Consider the following 21,566-nt stretch of genomic DNA (forward strand, 5'->3'; position numbering starts at 1 on the left):
GACTGGCCTCAGGAGCCTCTAGGAATAGGAGCAGAAAACCTCACAATGAAGAATTGATGGAGACCTCCAAACATGCAGTTGGAAGGAAATTCTACTGAAATGCATACACTGAAAGATTTCTCTTTCCTAATGTATAAGACTTGAAAATAAAAATAATAGTAGCAACAATTTAGTGAGGGTTTGATGGGAAATTTCTATATATGAGTTCCTCTTAACCCTTTACAAGAACCCTGTGAAGCAGATATCCTTAACCAAGTTTTACAAAGGAAGACACTAGGGTTAGGTAACTTGCCAAGGTCACACAGTTCCTGGGTGACAGAGGGAGGAGGAGTACCTCGACCATTTGCCCCAAAGTGACGCTCTTTCTCACTACGTCAGAGTCCCTACACTCATTAGGGAGAGAAAGGAAGCATTCTGATCCCACCCTGAAGGAGGGAAGTGGGCAGGCTATTGCAGAAACTTGCATTTCTATACCATTTAAAAATTTTCTATCCAGTAAAGACCTATATTATCTTATCTATTCCTCACAAAACTCTGTGATTTGGTGGGAAGGACACTTATTTTAATATAAACTAGATCAGTGATGTTAAGTGAGCTTCCCAAAGTCACACAGCTGACAGGCAGACTGGTATAGTGTAAAGGGCCCTACTGAGACTGAACAGTGTTATTCTACCTACACTATACTAGGCAGAACTTACCCAAAACTGGGAGATGCCCCCTGCTCAAACCATTGGTTTTTCTAGCACTTCAGTCATTTTTCTAAATTACAGAAAAATTCTAAGCTCAGATGAATTCTGTGTTTATTGCAGGTTTGTTTAAACTGTGAAATAGGGGAAGGAAAGAAGGGTGCTTCCCCTCTGGGGCAGGATTAAAATTCAGCTTCGTGCCTTCAACAACGTGGCACCACTATTGAGTTGAACGTTGACTTTTTTCTGGATCAGCACCATTGAAAACACGAGTAATGGAGGCTTCTTTGTAGTCAGTAGAACCATATCACTAAAGGACTGTTTTCAGTCCATCTGCAAGGACAAAGAAGTAACTGCATCATGATAGAAAAGAAACAAGGTAAGAAGGAACCAACATTTAATGAGCACCAGTTATGTGCTGGAGGCTCTGTACACAGCATCTCACCGAATCCTGATAGCATTTTGTAAAGGTGCAGCTCATGAGTCCCACCTTTAGAAAAGGAAGCTGACACTCATGAGGTTAAATAGTTTGGTCAAAACCGCATGGCTAATGAGAGGTAGGACCAGGCATGGAACCCAGTTTTGCCTGATTATTTTTATGATACTCAGCTATCTCCCTGATACAACATTATAGTGAAGTTCTTTATAATGGGATTTTACCTACATACCCACATTTATTTGTTTCTCTGATTAGGTTTAATTCATTCTAAAACCTGCATAAACCCAAAACTGAAGTCTCTGAAACCTTTTTCATTCAATCCATACATTCATCTCTATTTATTTAATTCCTTCTAGTGACAAGCACCGTGGTAAGTGCTGGAGATAAACAGCAAACAAGGCAGTCACTATTCTGCCCTGATAGAGATTAGAACAAACTTCAGAGTAGAATAAACTTTTCTGGTAAAGAATCAAAGAGTATTTTAGGTTTTACAGGCTGTATGATCTCTGTTGCAACTACTTAGCTCTGCCATTATGGCATAAAGTAGCTATACATAGTACATAAATGAATGAGTGTGACTGTATTCCAATAAAGCTTTATTTACAGGAACAGACAGTGGGCCAGATTTGACCCACAGGAGTTTGCTGACCTCTGCTTTCTAGAGGAGCTTCAGAAAAGAAACCAAGTATTTAGAATACATTGTGATAATTACTCTAATTGAAAAAATACAGTGGGTTTTGGGACTGTATTGTAAGGGACACCTAAGCTGGATTGAGAGAGATGGGGGATGGCTTCCAGGAGGAACTGGTATCCACAAAGCCCCCTAAGTGATGAGTAGGAATTAACCAAATAAAACTGTCTGGTCTTCTTCCACTTATTCTACTTATATTTCCCTTTAACCACATTTTTCATGAACAATTCTTTATTTTACAAATGCCTGAGTCATTTTGTTTGTCTCATCCCATTTCATTAAAATAATGATGCAACAAGCATTCAACTTTCTGTCACATTCTAGATCTTACTCTGTATATTAACAGTCTTTTAACAGTTTGAACAAAAATAAAGTTGAACTTAAATATGAAAATTTTATGGTATGTAAACCATACCTCAAAAAGTTATTGAGGATAAATAAATAAAACCAACAGTCTAACTCCCAGGAGTCCTCACAGGATGACTGCACTTCGATGAAGCCAGCACAGACCAGGGTCTGGAGAAACCCAACTTTATCTCAACCTCAAATTCTCACACATAAAGCTTTAAGGAAAATGAACTCATAATCAAAAATCAAAGGTACACATGGTAGCAAAGTATCATGAGAGAGAGTCATAGAAATAACAGGTAGCAAAGTCTGACCAGCAAAGATTGGAATTATCAGACACAAAATAGAAGTCATATATTTAATATTTTTGCAGAAATGAAAGAGAAGGTTGAATAGCTTCTCTGGAGCAAGAAATAAGGCATTATAAAAAAGACAAAGAAAATTTGGAAAATAACCCAACAGAACTTCTAGAAATGCACTAATAAGTGGATTAAGAAACAGATTGAACACAACTGAAGAAAGAACTAGTTATTTGTAAGAGGTAAAGTAACAGATTAATCTTGCCAAAGAGAGAATTAGAGAACTGGGAAATTGATCCAAATAAAGAATCGGGGATTAATGCAGACACACATGAGATAGAATATATGAAAGAGACATAAAATGTACTAGAAATGAACTTATTTACCAAACAGAAACAGACTCAAAGACATAGAAAACAAACTTATGGTTACCAAAGCAGAAAGGTTGGGGAGAGGGATAAATTAGGAATTTGGGAGTAACATATATACACTACTATATATAAAATAGATAAACAACAAGGACCTGTTGTATAGCACAGGAACTCTACTCAATATTTTGTAATATAACCTACATGGGAAAATAATCTGAAAAAGAATATATATATTCAGCTACTTTTGAGTTGAACATTGACTTTTATCTGGATCAGAATATATATATTCTTTTTCAGATTCTTTTCCAATGTAGGTTAGTACAAAATATTGAGTAGAGTTCCCTGTGCTATACAGTAGGTCCATGTTGTACGCTGAGAAAACCATAATTCAAAAAGAGACATGTACCACAATGTTCACTGCAGCACTACTTACAGTAGCCAGGACATGGAAGCAACCTAAGTGTCCATCGACAGATGAATGGATAAAGAAGATGTGGCACATATATACAATGGAATATTACTCAGCCATAAAAAGAAACAAAATTGAGTTATTTGTAGTGAGATGGACAGATCTAGAGTCTGTCATACAGAATGAAGTAAGTCAGAAAGAGAAAAACAAATACCATATGCTAACACATATATATGGAATCTAAGGGGAAAAAAAATCATGAAGAACCTAGGGGCAAGACGGGAATAAAGATGCAGATGTAGAGAATGGACTTGAGGACACGGGGAGGGGGAAGTGTAAGCTGGGACAAAGTGAGAGAATGGCATGGACATATATACACTACCAATTGTAAAATAGATAGCTAGTGGGAAGCAGCCGCATAGCACAGGGAGTTCAGCTTGGTGCTTTGTGGTCACATAGAGGGGTGGGATAGGGAGGGTGGGAGGGAAACGCAAGAGGGAGGGAATATGGGGTTATATGTATACATAGAGCTGAAACTAACACAACATTGTAAAGCAATTATACTCCAATAAAGATGTTAAAAAAAGGATATATATATATATATTCTTTACTGTGCACCTGAAACTAACACAACATTGTAAATCAACTACAATTAAAAAAAAATTTTAAAGAATAGTATTAAAAATGTACTAGAAACATACGATAGAGAGAATGTGGAAGAGGCAAAATTTGAAGAGATCAGGACTGAGATTTTCACAACCAGAGATTATAATACTAAGCGAAGTAAGTCAGAAAGAGAAAGGCAAATGCCATATGATATCACTTATATGTGTGGAATCTAAAATATGATACAAATGAACCTATCTATGAAATGGAAACAGAAGCATGGACATAGAGAACAGACTGGTGGTTGCCAAGGGGGAGAGGGTTGAGGGAGGGATAGAGTGGGAGGTTTGGGTTAGCAGATGTAAGCTTTTATATAGAGAATGGATAAACAACAAGGTCCCACTGTATAGTACAGAGAACTATATTCACTATCCTATGATAAACCATAATGGAAAAGCCTATAAAAGAAAAGAATATGTATGTATAACTGAATTACTTTGCTGTACAGCAGTAATTAACACAACATTGTAAACTCTAATTAAATTTAAAAAAAAGACTGAGATTTTCTAGGATTATTGGATGAATGAATGCAAACTTTCAACCATTAAAAAAGAAGCTCATTACCAAGTAAAGTACTCGTCTTTGTTCACTATACTTGGCCAAATTACAATGAGGGGATTTTCTACTAGTTCTACTATATAGAGGTAATCATATTGTGAAGGAGACGTGATATTTTCATAATATTGTACTAATTGGGCTTCAAAAGTGGGTAATGTGAAAAACATTCTGCTCAGTTTGTGTTTTCTCCATCCACCGAATTCACTGTGCTTCCTTCCACGACATTGCTTTGCTGATTTTAGTAAAAACCCAGGACTGGAATCTAGGCTTTAGGGTAATGTTGAAATCCCTGGAACCCCTCAACCACCGGTACAGTGTTTGACACCTAGTGATTGCATAAGGAAGGTTGTTGACTGACCATCAGCATGACCAGTTCAGCAACAACGAGAGATAAGAAAGCTTATTGAAAGTGACACCTGAAAGGAAAGAACCTAATTGCATTTTTCCAGATCTTGAAATAAAATTGGCTTTAGCAAAACCATCCTAATACACATATCCTGCAGCTCAATCACAGGAAGGGCTCAGGTTGTAGTAAAAATAATCTTAGCTAACACTTATGGATCATTTACTATTTGCCAGGCACTGTGCTAAGCGTGTAATGAGGAGAAAACGAGAATTATTTTATATCCTATTCAACAAATGTTCTTTAGCCTACATAAATGAAAACAAGTTGCTTGCATTCTGTATATGAATTAATGAATCCTAAGCCTAGTGTACTCACCTGTTATCATTATAATACCAAAAGTTATCACAAGATAAAATTAAATTTATTTCACTTTAACTTAGAAAAGTAAACTTCATGCTATGAAATTTTTTTAAAAACTGATGAAATTTTGGGGTTGCTGAAATCCTTTTTTTCTGAGTGCAGTAAACACATACATTAAATAAAATGATACCCATGGAGGAATGGTCAGAAAAATGCTTCTCGGTTTACCAGTTTGGTAGGTTGTGAAACCAGATACAGCACAACGTTGGCCTCAAGGCATTAAGTCTCAAAGTTTAGGGTGCCACAGCATCACCAAAAAACTTGTAAATAATGTAGATTCTTGAGCCCAACTGGAAGAATTCTTATTTAGCAGGTTTGGGTTGAGGTCCCTTTTTGCCAGCACCACAGGAAAATGTGGGCAGGTGGCCCATAACATTCCTCACAAAATTCTGTTTTAGGAGAAAGAGCTCTAAGCCCTTCGTTTTTTATGAACCCCAAGGATCCTGAACAACACCAGCTCAACCATAGAAGTGACCCAGTTTGCAAGGGTCCAATTTAGTCTGAATCCCTAAGTGACTCTGATCTGGATCCATAAGCAAAGGGACAGATCAGAGCCATAATGACTTTCAGGCATAAAGTAAATTGCTATTTATTATTATAGCATCTTTAATAATTGATTCAAAGGCATCATGCACTTAAAGAAATGTTTTCATATGCCTATCTACTTCTTCCCTCCTCCAAAAAGAGAATGGTCTCACCTTTGTATAGTCATGGAAATGAGCCATTTTCCCTTTGCCTTCAACTTCAGATTCAGTTTCAAGAATGGGAAAGAATAATTTGGGCAAAACAGATGCTTGTAACATTTTTATTTGATCTGAAGCACGAGCGGTCAATATGTTTACCTGATTGCATTGCAACCAATTGGACACCAAGGCCTCTTTGGAGTAAAGCACCATGCTGAGTGGCTAAAACCAGGAGGTGGAGAGGCTATGTAAACACCTTCAGTAAAATACAACTGAATTTGCTCTTTCTTTGAAGCAAGCCTTTGAAGTACCCTTTAGGAAATGTTTCCTTAAGATAGAGAATATTACAAGTGATAGATCCTAATTATTACTAAGATATAAAGTTTTGTCATTTTTGTGTAATGTCTGAACCACAAACATTTGCTCTCAGTCACAGAGAGACAATCATAAGGGAAAAAACATGAAACAGATTTTATTCAACATCTATTTATCAATACAGAGTTCTCCTGTCCACTTAATTTCATACTACATGATGTTTACTCCCAAGAGTTAACGATACATCCCTTTTTTCTTGCCAGGACTTTTTGATGACGTTGCAAACTATTCAGCAGTCAACAATTCAGCACAAAGGCATTCAGAGTCACGCCGGCATGTTGTGACAGAATCACACAATTACATGGGATTCATCCCATTCTGAAAATGCCTAAACAGCAAATGGCAGAAGCAAATGGAATCAAATGTCAGAGCCAGCACAGTCTGAGAGACTTGAAACTCAGACTCCACGATCCATGGGGAAAGTTTCCTGCTGTGCCATGGAATAAAGGTGCCAGATAGAAAATGACAGCAAGACTTCTAAGAACACCCCTGGCTTTGCTCTTCCTTGGCTTCTTTGGGATCCTGAAGGCGACAACAATATCGTGCAGAAACGAGGAAGGTGAAGCTGTGGATTGGTAGGTAAATGAAATGTAAGGCTTGGTGCGTGCAGATAGAAAGCCAGAGTACTGGTGGCTAACTGGTGCACTGTGAAGTTCAGGAGACTTCCACTCCACCTCTCCCCTTAAAAAGAAAGCAAGTTGAAGTGTATAAATGAGCCACGTATCCAGATAGGGGTAGGCTTCTGAATGAGAGAGCTTCCCTTTGAGAAAGAGCCTAGCAGCCCCTCGTGGGCCTGATTCATGCTCTCAGCAGGGCAAGGCTGGTGGCCACAGAGGTGCATTAGAGCTGACAGCTTCTCTCAGTTGGCAATTTCCTTTAATTGCATTGTGGCTTTCCTAACAGAACCCTTCCAACATCCTTTTAGAGTTGATGAAGGAGAGAGGTTAATTTTTCCCTGACACTGAAGCGTTTCCTTATGTGAAGGAGAAAGAGGGCTTGATGGTACAGAGCACTGTTTGGTTAACCTTATTTATTGGACAGCACAGACAGCTGTTGGAGTGGGTGGTAGGTCACCAGTCTCCTGCAGTGTCAAAGAGACGAAACACAGCTTTGCGTTACAGTCATGGATTCTCCGAAAGCTTTGATCACTTTTTCACTCTTTAATTAGGGTGTTTAGGTTAGCCTTTATGGTTGGCATCAAGCTTTGTGTAAACTTCAGGCTAGAGAACATAGATCCACTCAATCAGTCTCTCAGCAAACAGTTACTGAGCTCACACCAGCCCTGTGCTGAGTTTTGAAAATATAAATATGAACAAAACATAGTTCTTACCCTCGAGGAGCTCATCGTTATGTGGTAAAGGCATATATGGGGCATTAGATGGGGCATTGGGGAGGATAGAGCCCAGAAGACTTCTCTGGGGAAGTATTAGGCTGGCCAAAAAGTTTGTTCGGGTTTTCCCATACCGTCGCACGGAAAAACCTGAACAAATTTTTTGGCCAACCCAATAGTTTTGAGCTAAGTTTTGAGAACAATTATGCGTTAGTTATAAAAACAAGGGAGATGCAAGGGCATCTCAGGTCAATGAAGAAGCAATGAGGAGGTCCAGAGGCAATAAGCAATGGGGAGAGTTTGGAAGCAGTTAAGTAAAGTTGGCGCTTCGGGAGAACGTGGGGAAATGGCAGGAGGGGAGAGGGGAGCTTAGAGAGATAGGTGAGAGCCAGGTCATGAGGGGCTTCATGTGCTGAACTGCTGAGTCTGAACTTGACCATGAAAGGGAGCTACTGACAGACTTCAGGTGGGGACTTGATAAAGTCATATTTGCATTTTAGAAAGCCCACTGGCAGTACTCTGAAGGCCAGCTGGCTGGGGACTAGTCTAGAGTCATGGAAACCAATAGGACTTCAGCAGTGTTACAGGTGAGAAGAAGTATGGACCCAAGTTAAAGAAGAGGAAATAGAGAGGAGGAACACGCTGAGAGGACTCGGTAATGGATAGGCACAGGGGAGTAGGAGAGAGGAAGAAGTTAAGAAAGACTTGCAGGTTGCTGCCTTCTGTGACTGTGTGGATGTGTTCCCTAAGAGCAGGGGATGAGTAGAGTTGTCGCAAAATATTGTGAACTTGGTTTCGAAGATATGGAGTTGGAGGTCTCTGAGACATCTTTGTATTTGGGTTTATCTAGACCTCAGCATAGAGATCTGGGCTAGAAATAGATTCAGAAATCTTCAGATTATAATTGGAGATAGTCACCCAAGGAAAATGTTTAAAAGCACTAGTCCTTAATTGGTGTGCCATGATAGTTGACAAATATTTCACTGGTGGGCCACCAAATTGTGATCAATATATAAAATTTATTTTTGCCACAACCGAATGGACATATTACTTAGCAATATCTGTCAGAGAGAATGCTGTGCTAAGCAGACAGGGAGGCACAGTCTCGAGCTGCTACAACTACCTGCGAGAGTTAAAGGGCAGAGGAACGTGAGGTCAGCATCAAAGAATAATTTCATGTTTCCTGCCATGTGTGAGGACCTGGCCCTGAGAGTAAGAAAGCCTGGACAGGGCAGGAAAGAGCATAAATGGAAGCATAAGACTGATGAGAACCAAGTGACCGTTGAAGCTTTTCTCAGCAGTGTGAGACACTATTGTGGGGTAATAGTGAATGCATTACAATGTTTGGTCCAGTGTGAGTATTTGAGGGTTAATTGTGGGGTTTGTGCTATTAAAGAGTGTTTGGCTAGAACTGGTCAATTTTGCCTTCCAGGTACTTTTGACAATGTCTGGAGACATTTTTGATTGGCACGACTTGGGTAGTACTGTTGACAACTAATAGGAAGAGGCCAGGGATACTACAATGCACAGAGCAGGCTCCCAGAGAATAATGGGGCCCAAAATGTGAATACAGCACACTGAGAAACCCTGGGTTAGATGATCCAAGAATGGCTGAATGCCATGCGGGTCTAACAACCTCTCCTCCCTGTGAGATAACCAAAGGAGATATACAGATAGGAGACAATAGTAAAGAAAGCAAGGCATTTACTCAATTGGCTAGTCTTGGACCTGAATCCTCAATGCAGAGCATTCTGATAAACTGAGCTGAAGAATGTGGCTTAGGCCAGAGGCTCAAGAAAGCCTCCACTGACTCTGATGACTAAACCCAAATCTCTGACCCAGCCAGCCCACTACATAGAGATGAGCATGCCAAGCACCTAAGGCAGCAGAGAAAAACAGAGAAGAGAAAGGAAAGGAAAGAACAGAGTTCTGTTCTTTCTGTGGAAAGAACAGAGAAGCCATTCTCAAAGTGTGCGAACTTCTACTACGGGGATCCCACCCCCCAGGCCAGTAAATGTTTTTAGAACACGTACAGTCAGATTTGCATTTCCTTCATTGGGAAGGAGCAACAGTAAGGGTAGAAAGAGAGGCAGAGAGCTTGCGCAAATCCCCTTCCTTAGACTTAGAGGCCTTCTGTGAAACATAAGTGAAATGATACATTTAAGTGCTTGACACAGTGGCTGCCATCAGGGAAGGAGTTAGGAAATGTTAGTAATTCATAATTATTTCTTTTGTTAGGTTTACATTTTATAAGTTGCCTAAAAGGCAAGACAAGGAAAGTAGAGAGACTGGGGTAGAGTACCTATACCTAGACTCTGCAACCAGAAGCTGGAGAAGGAGTAAGCAACTAATGAATACCACCAAGAGTGTTTTGGGAAGGACATTACAACAGCTATATGAAGCATATGCTTCCGAGGTATGTTATAGTTATCATTTATTTGAATCATATAAAATGCATAATACAGACTCCAAGGCTTCCAAAAGATTTTAACTCCTTGTCTACCCAGTGCCCAATCCTAGCAACTAGAAGTAAGCTAGCTCAGAATCTGAATCAATCTAACAAAGACCTTAGGGAATACATCAACATACTCCATAGCAATGCCAAATTGTTGATATGTTCGGCACTATGTCCAATGGCATCACTGGGCAAAGTGTGAACTAATTGCATATTGAAATCTTTTGGCTGCCAAACTCTGCCAATGTGCTCAGTACTTGCTTTCTTACTCCTTTAATGGAAATAGAGAGAAGAGCCCTCTCCTATTACAATGCAATATAGATCTGTGATCAATATGCCATGAGCTATGGGTTGTTTAAGCCATGGTGGGATGAGTTTGGTGGGAAAAGTAAAGGGTTCCACTTGGTCTTCCTTTTAATTAATCATTTTCAAAATAGTAGGTTGAGAGCTAGGGCTCTAGTTCAAGGCCCTGGAACTAACTTGCCTGAATATGGAGCTTAAACCTGCTATCTGGACTCCATCAGGCAATGAGTTAACTACCTCAATGTGGGCAGTCTCCCAACATTCCAGGCACCATCTGCTGTTCAGTGACAAGATACTGCTTTTCAACCAGGGGTGACAAGTAAAATCGAACAATAATTAACATCCAATTATACTCATCTATGCATTTCCTAACAATAATTTATAGAGAAGTAAATATGTAAAATAACTCAGCACTTACAACGTGCTGGGTCTTTACATATGTCAACTAATTTAATCCCCACAACAATACTGAGTTAGACTCTAGCACCACTATTTGAACATTTACTGAAAATATGCAGAGAGCTGTCACCTTGTGCACAAATATCCACTTTATTCACCTGTCATTAAGACCAGCCATCGGAGCCAAGTTACAAAGTCAAAACTTATTTGTAAGCTGTTTGAGTACATGTGATATTCCAAACACTGTCCTAGAGGCTTTTAGAAATTGTTCATTGTCAGCAACATCCCTGTTTTGAATTAGTCGATTATTGTGTAAAAGCAAAACTACCTATAGCTGCTTCTGCTTTCCAAGGTTGGGGATGGAAAACCTGGAGTAGAACCCATCAGTGAGAAAATAAACACATTCATCCCCTCCCAATTGCAGACTGTCCAAGAAGAGAAAGGCAAGAGCAACACTACAGCCTCTGTCATTTATCTTATTTGGGGAAGATGGGTCTTCGTTTGGCAAACTGTAATAATGATCTTTGGAAGTGCAAAAGTAGCCCCAGAGCCTAGGAGGGCGTGAGAGCTAAACTGCTCTGCAAAATAAAGAAGGGGTAGATGGGAGCTAGGAATTAAAAAGTATACAGAACATGGAGGGAGATTGGAGGCAGGTCAGCTTGGTGATGTAAAACCATTCAATGTTTCATACCTTCTGTAAAACCTGCTCACACGCAATGTCTTGAGTGGTGGATTCTGGGAAGAAAATGGCAGTAAAGGGGCTGATTTCCATGTATGATTGGCATGGAGCCCAAAGAAGAACAACCAAAAAGACTGAGTGTTCTCTGGAAGTTGGAACTATGTGCCAGAAGTGACCATGAGAACACAACTTCCCCACCTTCTGATCTGGAATTGAACTTCTGACAGAGAGTAGAATGCAAGATCAGACCAACTGGTTTTAAATCTCAAATGTCAAGTTATGCCAATATTGGGGTTATGTTGGAAAATATCCCTTCTTTTGCCTTTGTAAATGAGAACCTTCCATATACCTTGATAATAACACTTATCAAACTATATCACAGTTGCCTGTATTTACCTGACTATTCCCTGCTAGACTGGGGTCAGAGACCGTACCCTTCTTATTCAACATCCAGTAGTCAAAATAATTCCCAACATAAGTGTTAAAGGAATAAAGATGTCCTGGGAATTTGCTGGTGGTCCAGTGGTTAGGACTCCATGCTTCCACTGCTGGGGGCTTGGGTTGGACCCCAAACCCTGGTGGGGAACTAAGATCCTGCAAGCCACGAGGCCAAAAAAAAAAAAAAAAAAAAAAAAGGTCTAGAGGCACAAGCCTAGGTCTGCCTATTCTTCTTTTTTAATTTTAATTTTATATTGGACCATAGTTGACTAACAATATTGTGTTAGTTTCAGGTGTACCGCAAAGTGATTCAGTTATACATATACATGCATCCTTTTTCAAATTCTTTTCCCATTTAGGTTATTACAGAATATTGAGCAGAGTTCCCTGTGCTACACAGTAGGTCCTTGTTGGTTATCTATCTTAAATATAGCAGTGTGTACATGTCAATCCCAAACTCCCAATCTATCCCTCCCCACTATCCTTCCCCCACTGGTAACCATAAGTTTGTTCTCTAAGTCTGTTTCTGTTTTGTAAATAAGTTCATTAGTATCAATTTTTTTAGATTCTGCATATAAGCAATATCGTATGATATTGTCTTTCTCTGTCTGACTTACTTCACTTAGTATGATAATCTCCAGGTCCTATTCTTAGGTCATGATTTTTTCGCTTTATGAGAGAGCTTCTTTTCACTAGAGCTACATCCCATTTACCTTAGCTGGCTGTTATACCTCTGGTTAGAATGTTAAACTTCATCTATTAGAAGAATTAAGTTCCTTATTGAATTTTCCCAGAGGCCTTCCACATTGTACCCCAAAGGCACACAATGGCCTTGTTACCGCATTCCATACAGGCTCACAGGATAACTAACTGTCAGAGTTCTCCAGTGGAGAATCTGAACGCCAACGGTAGCGATGGTCAATTACAGAAAATGCAGGTAAGAAAACAGCTTAATTTCCTAAATATTCCTAAACATAGTAGCCAAGAATGCTGTAGAGACTATGTTGTGCCTTTTTTAAAAAAATGGTTTTAGATTATATCAACTAATGAAGCAACTGTAAGAAACTCAGTTATTGATTTTTTTTTTTTCTGAGAGACAAGCAAGGGTCTTTTTTTAAGGGGATGGGTTGTCCTTTCCTGCTTTTAATTATGTCACTGAGACTTTTTAATATTGACATCATCGGCTTCATTAAAAGTCACTGCATCATGACACAACTGAAATGGAACGACACAGAAAAAAATATAAGCGAGTTTCCAAAACATGACAAACAGATACTATCAAAATAATAGCTTCACTTTCACTCAGAGATTTGACCAACTGTTTGGGGAATGTACTCGCATGTTGCCTTACCAGAGGAAATCCATTATCACATTCAACTATACCACTTTTTTTAAGCAGGAAAATGTCAAGTTGAAAAGGTGAAATGACAGGAGAAATGGATTGAAGAAAAATCCTCCCCTATCAGGGAGCTAGTAGAAGCAGAGAATGAGGAATCCTGATTAAACAGGAAGCTATGACCAAGCAGTGAAACACAAAGTAGGCAGAGGAAATCAGACCCTGACAGGCAATTCTGCATTGTGCGTATAATATCAATGGAGAAAACTTAGCTGTAATCCTTGGCTGGTTGTTCCTACTGCATTTCCTGAATCAATATTTAAGTACCCCTTTATCATACACTAGTTGCCAGAGCAGAAACATGGGTCCAAAATAACTGAAATAGGAATATTGCCCTCACACACACATCACAATGCACAGGGCTCCTGTCACACAAGACAAAACCACGTGTGGTTGAGAATGGACTTCTTGTCCCTTGTCTTGCACGTCACAGAATTCATATCGATGGGAAAGCTGCCTATTAGAACGGATGACTTCTCATGTGTATTAATGAAAGTTCTGTATTGCAGGCCGGGTAGCTGGTAGAAATGTTGTGAGCATTTATGAGTGAAAGATTTATGCCATTATAACCCTAAAATGTCCCTGCAGGATAACAGCACAGCCTATCTAATATACAATGATGGAGTCCCTAAATCCATGAATTACAGCAGAAAGTATGGACATACCAAAGGTATGACAAAGGCTCTTATTTTCTCTTTCCTACTGGAAATCAGTATTTTTGTAAACATTCCATCTTCAGTAGTCTTATACTCCATACTAAAAAGATAGCTTTTCTTTTTAATGGTCTGAGTTATCAAAATGAGTGATTTCTGTATCACAGGTTATAATGATATACTTTGACTTTGCAATATCCTTCTCACAAATCCCATTTTATTTCTTAATGTATCTTTTAATATATACTTTAAAGAAGAAATCCAATATTGACTACTGGGAATACCAGCCAGACTATATATATGTGTGTGTGTGTGTATACTGTACACACATTTTAGTCAGGTTTATAGAGGTATAATTTGCATAGAGTAAAATTCACCCTTCTTAGTGTCAAGTTCCATTTGAAATACAGTAAACATTCTTGAAAAAGTATTTAAAAATATTTTTTATATTATAGTAATTTTTGTTGTTATATATTTTGTTCTATAATTATAATAATTTTTATTATAGTGATTTTTGGTATTTTTCAATTTATAAACTATGTATATATATGTTATTGAAAAATTCAAAATGATAGTAAACAAAAAATCTGTAATCCTAATACTCATTAGATAATTACACTTAATACTTTCTACTTTTTCTATGATACATATTTTGAAACATTTTTATAAAACTATTGTAATGACTACTTCAAACTTTTTTCAACTTAATATACCATGAATAACTTTCCATGGCAACAAGTATTCTTCAGAAGGTTCCAAACTCAAATGTCTTCAGAGACAGGCAAGTGATGTCAGCAAGCCAAGGGGGCTGAACTGGCAGGTAACTAGAGAACTGGAGAGTATATACTTGCTCTAAGGAAGCAGTTACTACTCAGCTTGCCTTATGGGAATGCAATTTTTCCAGAGAAAATTAGAGTTTGTGGGAAATCTCTCCAGTTTTTAAATGTTGGTAATAAATTCAAAGTTTTAAAAAATACTCTGCAAGCATAATAATATGTATCTGCAGGCTAGATTTGGCCTGTGGGCTGCCTGTTTGCAACCTCTGATTAAGAATATCATTTGTAATGGGTGTCAAATGTCATGAGCATTGAAAGCCTTTGATTTAGCTAAGTTGCCTTCTTGATGGTCCTATTTGCATGGAACCCAACAATTTTTATAACATGCCGCATTCTGCAACCTCTCCTTTACCAACCTCCCACCACCATTTTCGCTCCACCCTGTTAGTTGATACAAGGGTTTAGAAAAAAGACTGGAAAAGGAGTGGGACCTGATGTCACATTGGGGAGTTCCCTGCCAACAGGTGTCCCGACATCCTGTGGTATTTGTACCAGGAAGTTAGGATTTCAGACAAACAGCAATACTCAGCTGGGCCGAATAGAGTCCCTGAAGATCATCCAGTTCTGTGAGGCAACTGAACTTTGAACATTTACCATCTCGACACAGGTATTGATTCCATAGCCACTGACAAAGTCACTGACAAATACTCTGCTTCCTTAAAGTGTGTTCTTTGAAAAAGAAATAACTGGCAGGCATTTGGTTTCTGTTCTAACACTAAGGCAAACATGACTTTTATGTCTCCATGGTCATATGCAAACTGGAAAGTCTAGTTAGCATACCAAAACTGTCTTGATATATTTATAAACACAGAAATAGTCATAGATGCCTGTTGGACAGGGTTCTTTGTGCCATGTCACAAGATGATGAAAATCTTTCTGTTTTCTTCTTTTCTGGCTTTCATGTTAGTCTGCTCTAGAGATTTTTACTAAATACAATTAACTGGGGTGCTTTAGAACATGGCTTCCCTGTTTTTTTTCTCTCTGCCTCTTTTGTCAATCTTGTGGAACTGGGTGAATTCTGCACATAAATGAGCATCAGTTTCTCACAATAAATTACTGCAAGTACATGTTTTCATTTGATATTTTCTCTTTCAACTCTGCTTTTTAGCTGGCTTTTGAAAATAGCTTAGCTGCTTAGCAGTAAAGACATTATCTGAAGCTTGCCAGGTGACTACATAGTCTAACAAGGTCAAATACCAATTTAGCAAATTTGCTTTCTGCCAAAACAAATTTTCCTTGTAGTTTCAACATGAAATGCCTCTCAACTCTTCACAGGGTGGCTGCCCTAGCTCCCTTTTGTGGTGGGTTATTAACAGTAATGGGGCAATATGATGTGTACCTGAATTGGTTCTGAAATTATTGAAAAAAAACGTGATCCTTGTAATTATTAGCCTAATAAAAAATTAGCCTGAAGTATAAAGGGCTTAAATGTTGTAGCTTTGAACTCTGTTTTTTTTAAAGGAGCTTTGTTTTTCTAATTTATCTGTATTTACTGTATCTTTGGTAGGTTTACTTCTGTGGAACAGAATCCAGGGGTTCTGGTTGATTCATTCCATTCCCCATTTTCCTCCAATTCCTGAAGAAGGCTATGAGTATCCACCCACAGGGAGACGAAATGGACAAACTGGCATCTGCATAACTTTCAAGTACAACCAGTATGAAGCAATAGGTAACACTAGAGTGTGTAAAAAAAGAGAGAGAGAGAGAGAGAAAGAGAGATAACAATATTGAAGAAGGGCTTTGGAAATATATTAATAAATTTATCACTTCATTTGCTTCTCTATTCATAAACCCTCTGATACCTAGATTCTAATATTGGCTTTGGTGAGATCTCGGGCAGGCTCACTTACTGGACCTTGCTTTCCTGGTCCACCAATGAAGTCTTTGAACTTGATCAGAGACAGTAGTTTCAAATGTCTACAGGGGCCAGGCAGGTAACAAAAATGGGTGACACAGGTGGACATTGCATGGGCAGTGGGGACAGTGACAAACTGGGTTGTTGACTCTCCCCTAGCTTCCCTCAAAAGCTTCAGCTTCATTATACTGTGGTTCTGTGGGAATACAGACCTACATCTCCATATTTTTTAGAGGAAGCAGAAACCTAGGGGAGGATGTAAGAATACAAGAGAGGGAAGGAAAGAGGGAGATAGATCCTTTGATTTTCAAATATGGTCTCAATCTTATTTATTTTTTAAATTGTGTTGACCTCATGTTGCCTATAGGCCACCAACATGACACTTCGGAGCATAAACCAGATGATCTTCCCTTAAGATCTCAAGCTCAAAGGGCCAAAAATACTTGGATTTGGAAAATCCAAAGTAGGAATAGGGAAGAGAAGTAGGAATGGTATTTTACCAATCACTTTTTACTGAGGAAGCTGCTAAATAGTAAAGAGTGATTATTTGCCTCTGGATATAGGAGGTTTAGAATATTTTTGTTTTTTATCAAATTTCCATCTTATGGAAAGGATTATTGAGCCTCTCACCCAAATTAAGCCCTAGTCTAACTAGCTGAGTTCCTATAATGATTAGAGAGCTTAATAGCATAGAGATTAGGGTGCATGCTGATGAGTTGGTCATTCTTGGAGCTGGATGATCAGTACATGGGTGTTCTCTACTTTTGTATGTGTACACATGGGAGAAAAAACACATGGCCTCCAAGACCAGACTGCCTGGGCTTTAATACCAACTCCTTCAGTTACAAGCTTATAACCTTAGGCATGTGACATAAATTCTCCATTAATTTATCTATAAAATGAGGATAATGATAAAAGAACTTACCTAATAATAAGGTTGTTCTGATTAAATTAGTAAACCCACATAATAATGCCTGGAAAGTAGGGAGTGTCAACTATTTTAACCAAAAGTTTGAAGGCTATTGGCTTAAAGAAGGGAATACTTTTGCTTTTGTTTTTCATTCTATTTAGTTTTTTAATTCACAACAAGACCTAAAATACCAACAAGCATTTCCATTTGTGTCTTAATTCTCAACTTTTCTTTCTTGTTTCTTGATTCAGATTCTCAGCTCTTGGTCTGCAACCCAAACGTTTATAGCTGTTCCATCCCAGTAACCTTTCACCAGGAGCTCGTTCACATGCCCCAGCTGTGTGCCAGATCCAGCTCATCAGAGATCCCTGGCCGGCATCTCACCACACTTCAGTCAGCCCAGGGACAAAAATTCCTCCATTTTGCAAAGTCTGATTATTTTCTTGACGGTATGAAAGCCCATCATCAAACAATATGCTATTACACTGCTGCTGGACTCACTTTGGATTGCAAAGAGGAAATATTCTGATTATTCAGGGGAGTAGAAGTAGAAAAGGAGGGAGGACAAAGAAAGGAAAGGGAGAAGGGACACCAAGGGCCAATTAAAATATTAGCCACTTGAATACAAGGGTTGCTGATCCAACCACAAAAGTATCTCACAACCATCTAGCCAGAGGCCAGTAAAAACTCAGTCTCCAGCCTCAGCTGGGCACAGAACCAAGCTGTCTCCTTTTTCTTTCACTCCCTAAGTAGTTATTTTAAGCCTTCCTTACCCTCAAGTCCTGCCTCTTCACCTTTTCCTTCATAGAGAGAATAGAAATCACCAGAAAGAAACCACTTCAAGAGCACACCCCACCCTCAACAATCTAAGCTATTTTCATTCTTTTTTTTTACCAGTTTTCTCTCATCCAAACAGAAGCAGTGTACTCTGTGCCCTGGAACCTATCCCAGCCTCAGAATACTTTCATAAACTCAACCTGTTCTCCCTCTTCTACTTCAGCTCTCCTGCTCTACAAGTCCCTTAGAATATAAACATTCCTAAAAACCCTCCCTCAATTCTAGATTCCCTATATCTCTGGTTTTTTTCTTCTAAATTTACTTTTAGAAAACTCTTCAGGGTCTTTACTTGCTCACTGCTCCTTGACTACAGTCTTGCTTCTCTGTCTGTAGACCTTACAGTCTCTCTCCAGTCACCAATGGCCATCTTAATTGACCTCACTGTCTTCCTCCCTTCCTTCCTTCCTTCCTTCCAACTTCCTTCCTAACTTCCTTCCTTCCTTCTGTCCTTCCTTCCTTCCTAACTTCTTAGCTTCCTTCTTTCCTTCCTAACTTACTTCATTCGTTCCTTCATTCGTTCCTTCCTTCCTAACTTCCTTCCTTTCTTCCTTCCTAACTTCCTTCCTTCCTTTAATATTGAATAAAATTTACTGAATGCCTACTACTTGCCTGTGTTAGGCATTAGAGATCCCAAAATTAACAGGACAGAAATAGCTTCCGCAGAATTTGGCACAGTTGGAACCCTTTCTTTTCTGAAACATTCTCCTCCCTGAGTTTTGGAAGTACACAGTCTTTTGGTCTTCCTCCCACTTCTTATAAGTCTCTTCTGCCAGGTCCTCCTCCTCTGCATACTCCTTATGTGACTAGGTTGCCCTGTGGTCCTCTACTTACCCTTATCACATATACATATTCCTGCTAGGTGATTCCCAAGTCTAGATCTCCACCCTAGACCTCTGTTCTGACAGAAGTATTCATCAGTGAGTGGGACATTTCTGCTCGCAGGGTGGCACAGCCACACAAAATTCAACACGCCAAACTCATCTCATCATTATTCCTAACATATCTCACTCTTTTTCTCATATTCTGCATGGTCCCCTAGAACTCTTGATCCCTCTTTTTTTCTCTTCCGCCTTATCAAATCATCAAATTAAATCAGTTCCCAGTCCTTAATAACTCACATTTATCTTACCCCCTCTAAACTTTCTGCCATGGCCATGGTTCACACCTGTGTTTGTTACCACACTTATTGTGACAAGCTGGTGGTTTTCCTCTCTCCAATCTAATGTAGCCTTCCCAATTCATCCTGCACATTGCTTCTCAATCGATATTTATGGTCATAAAGCAGTTTCTATTAATCCCCCATTAACACTCCTTAAAAAATTTCCCACTGATTTCAGGAAAATTCAAACACTTTGGCATGGTTTATAAAGATCTCTAGATGCTGGCCTCTGGTTAGTGCTCTATCCTTATTCTTTCCAAAGGTCTTTTCAGGACAAAAACCTATATTGCTCTCTTGTATGTGTGGAATAGAAGACATTTTCAGAGACAAATATCACCCTAGTAATAATGATAATAACTTTTATTTGCATATCACTTTAGCGTTTATAAAATGTTCTCCTATCCACTCTCTCAGTCATGTTGTTATTAATGTGCTTGTGACATCCACATATCAGGGGTGCGTGATGATTCTATTCCTGAGATATTTTCAGGGATTTATCTAAGTTTAAATACTAACCTCACTATTTTTCTCTTTATAAACTCTAGACATCTTTGCAGCCTGGATGGCTCAACGGTTGAAGACTCACTTGCTAACAGAAACCTGGCAGCGAAAGAGACAAGAGCTTCCTTCAAACTGCTCCCTTCCTTACCATGTCTACAATGTCAAAGCAATTAAGTTATCTAGACAATCTTATTTCAGCTCTTATCAGGATCATGCCAAATGGTGTATTTCCCAAAAGGGCACCAAAAATCTCTGGACATGTATTGGAGACCTAAATCGGAGCCCACACCAAGCCTTCAGAAGTGGAGGATTCATTTGTACCCAGAATCAGCATATTTACCAAGCATTCCAAGGATTAGTTTTATATTATGAGAACTGTAACTAAACTTGGTGAAAGGACATATGTGCTATCATTTTCAACACTGATATGGTATCTTCTTCTACTAGATCTATTCTTTATATATTAAAAGCCTGTGAATTTACTTATGGTCCACATAGCATCAAATAAAATGTTTTTCTCCCATGCTTACCATTTTATCTTCCAAATAGTGGCAATTTATCTACTTAGCATGTATTTATTTATTTATTTTACATCCTTATTGAAGTATAATTGCTTTACAATGGTGTGTTAGTTTCTGCTTTATAACAAAGTGAATCAGCTATACATATACCTTTATCCCCATATCTCCTTCCTCTTGCGTCTCCCTCTCACCCTCCCTATCCCACCCCTCTACTTAGCATTTATATGCCATAAACACACTCTGTTATGTATATCTAAAGTGAGAGTAGAAGGAGTGAAAGAAAAAATTTTGTTCCAGATTAGTCAGCTCTCAATTGTCCATGGATTGACTGGCCATCTCTTAGAGTAATTTCATCTTCACAAAGAATTCCCTGACTCTCCTCCTCACCCCTTTTTGAAGAAAAAAACATTTCTATCTCTCTGTACATCAAACTACTTAGTCATATTCCTCCTAGAGTTCTTTTCAATGGTTTATGGTCAAGTCTAATTGGTCATTCTTGAGCTACTACTTACTAACTGTACGATCTTGGACCATTCACCTGAACTCTCTGAGCCTTGGTTTTCTTCTCTATGAAATGGAGATAATATCTAGGTATCTTCAAGCAAATAGCACAGAGCCTGGCCCAGTTGACACTTAAAAGACTGATGGAATTTGAATGTGAATCCCCCTACAGTGAGAAAAGACAAAAGAAAATTTAGAAATGAGTAATATTTTTCCAAAAGGAAAAAATAAGTCAGGGACTTCTCCGGTGGTGCAGTAGTTAAGACTCCATCCTCTCAATGCAGGGGGTCCGGGTTCGATCCCTGGTCAGGGAAGTAGATCCCACATGCGTGCTGCAACTAAGAGTTCGCATGTGACAACTAAGGAGCTCGCTTGCTGCAGTTAAGGCAACCAAATAAACAAAATTTTAAAAATAAATAAATAAAATAAAATACTTTATAAAAAAATAAAATAAGCGACAGCCAAAAAAAAGAAGTCAGATTAGAAGAAAGAAATAAAACAA

The 21,566-nt window shown here is 38.8% G+C and overlaps 2 protein-coding genes across 6 annotated transcripts in view; one reads left to right on the plus strand and one right to left on the minus strand.

The window, feature by feature from the left end:
* The window catches only part of LOC137218913 (uricase), a 126,941-nt gene that overhangs the window by 29,972 nt on the left and 75,403 nt on the right, over positions 1-21,566 (minus strand). Inside the window, exon 1 of one of the 3 annotated variants that reach the window (XM_067726719.1) lies at positions 5,932-5,998. The exons of the other annotated variants lie outside the window; for them this stretch is intronic. Within the exon in view, the coding sequence (XP_067582820.1) occupies positions 5,932-5,958 (27 nt within the window). The 5' untranslated portion in view covers positions 5,959-5,998. Of the gene's footprint in view, positions 1-5,931; positions 5,999-21,566 lie in introns of those variants that run through there. 3 annotated transcript variants of the gene reach the window in all.
* Positions 6,493-20,560, plus strand: DNASE2B (deoxyribonuclease 2 beta). 3 transcript variants are annotated; one of them, XM_067712873.1, is made up of 6 exons: positions 6,493-6,866; positions 9,860-10,037; positions 13,880-13,961; positions 16,288-16,449; positions 17,797-17,994; positions 20,087-20,560. In XM_067712873.1, the coding sequence occupies exons 1-6, from the start codon at positions 6,754-6,756 to the stop codon at positions 20,425-20,427; spliced, it is 1,074 nt and encodes a 357-aa protein (XP_067568974.1). In that variant the 5' UTR covers positions 6,493-6,753; the 3' UTR covers positions 20,428-20,560. The 3 variants fall into 3 exon arrangements, with proteins under 3 accessions (XP_067568974.1, XP_067568978.1, XP_067568986.1); XM_067712877.1 differs by lacking the exon at positions 9,860-10,037 and having other exon boundaries at positions 6,505-6,866; XM_067712885.1 differs by lacking the exons at positions 6,493-6,866; positions 9,860-10,037; positions 13,880-13,961 and adding an exon at positions 15,262-15,387.

This window comes from Pseudorca crassidens, chromosome 2, assembly GCF_039906515.1.
Source record: "Pseudorca crassidens isolate mPseCra1 chromosome 2, mPseCra1.hap1, whole genome shotgun sequence".
NCBI lineage: Eukaryota > Metazoa > Chordata > Mammalia > Artiodactyla > Delphinidae > Pseudorca > Pseudorca crassidens.

Bases quoted from the DNA above. Each gene is read 5' to 3' on its own strand.
- DNASE2B (XM_067712873.1), top strand. From the start codon at position 6,754: ATGACAGCAAGACTTCTAAGAACACCCCTGGCTTTGCTCTTCCTTGGC. The intron at 13,962-16,287 runs GTATGACAAAGG...TATCTTTGGTAG, and splicing joins AAAGTATGGACATACCAAAG to GTTTACTTCTGTGGAACAGA. The intron at 17,995-20,086 runs GTATGAAAGCCC...TATAAACTCTAG, and splicing joins GTCTGATTATTTTCTTGACG to ACATCTTTGCAGCCTGGATG.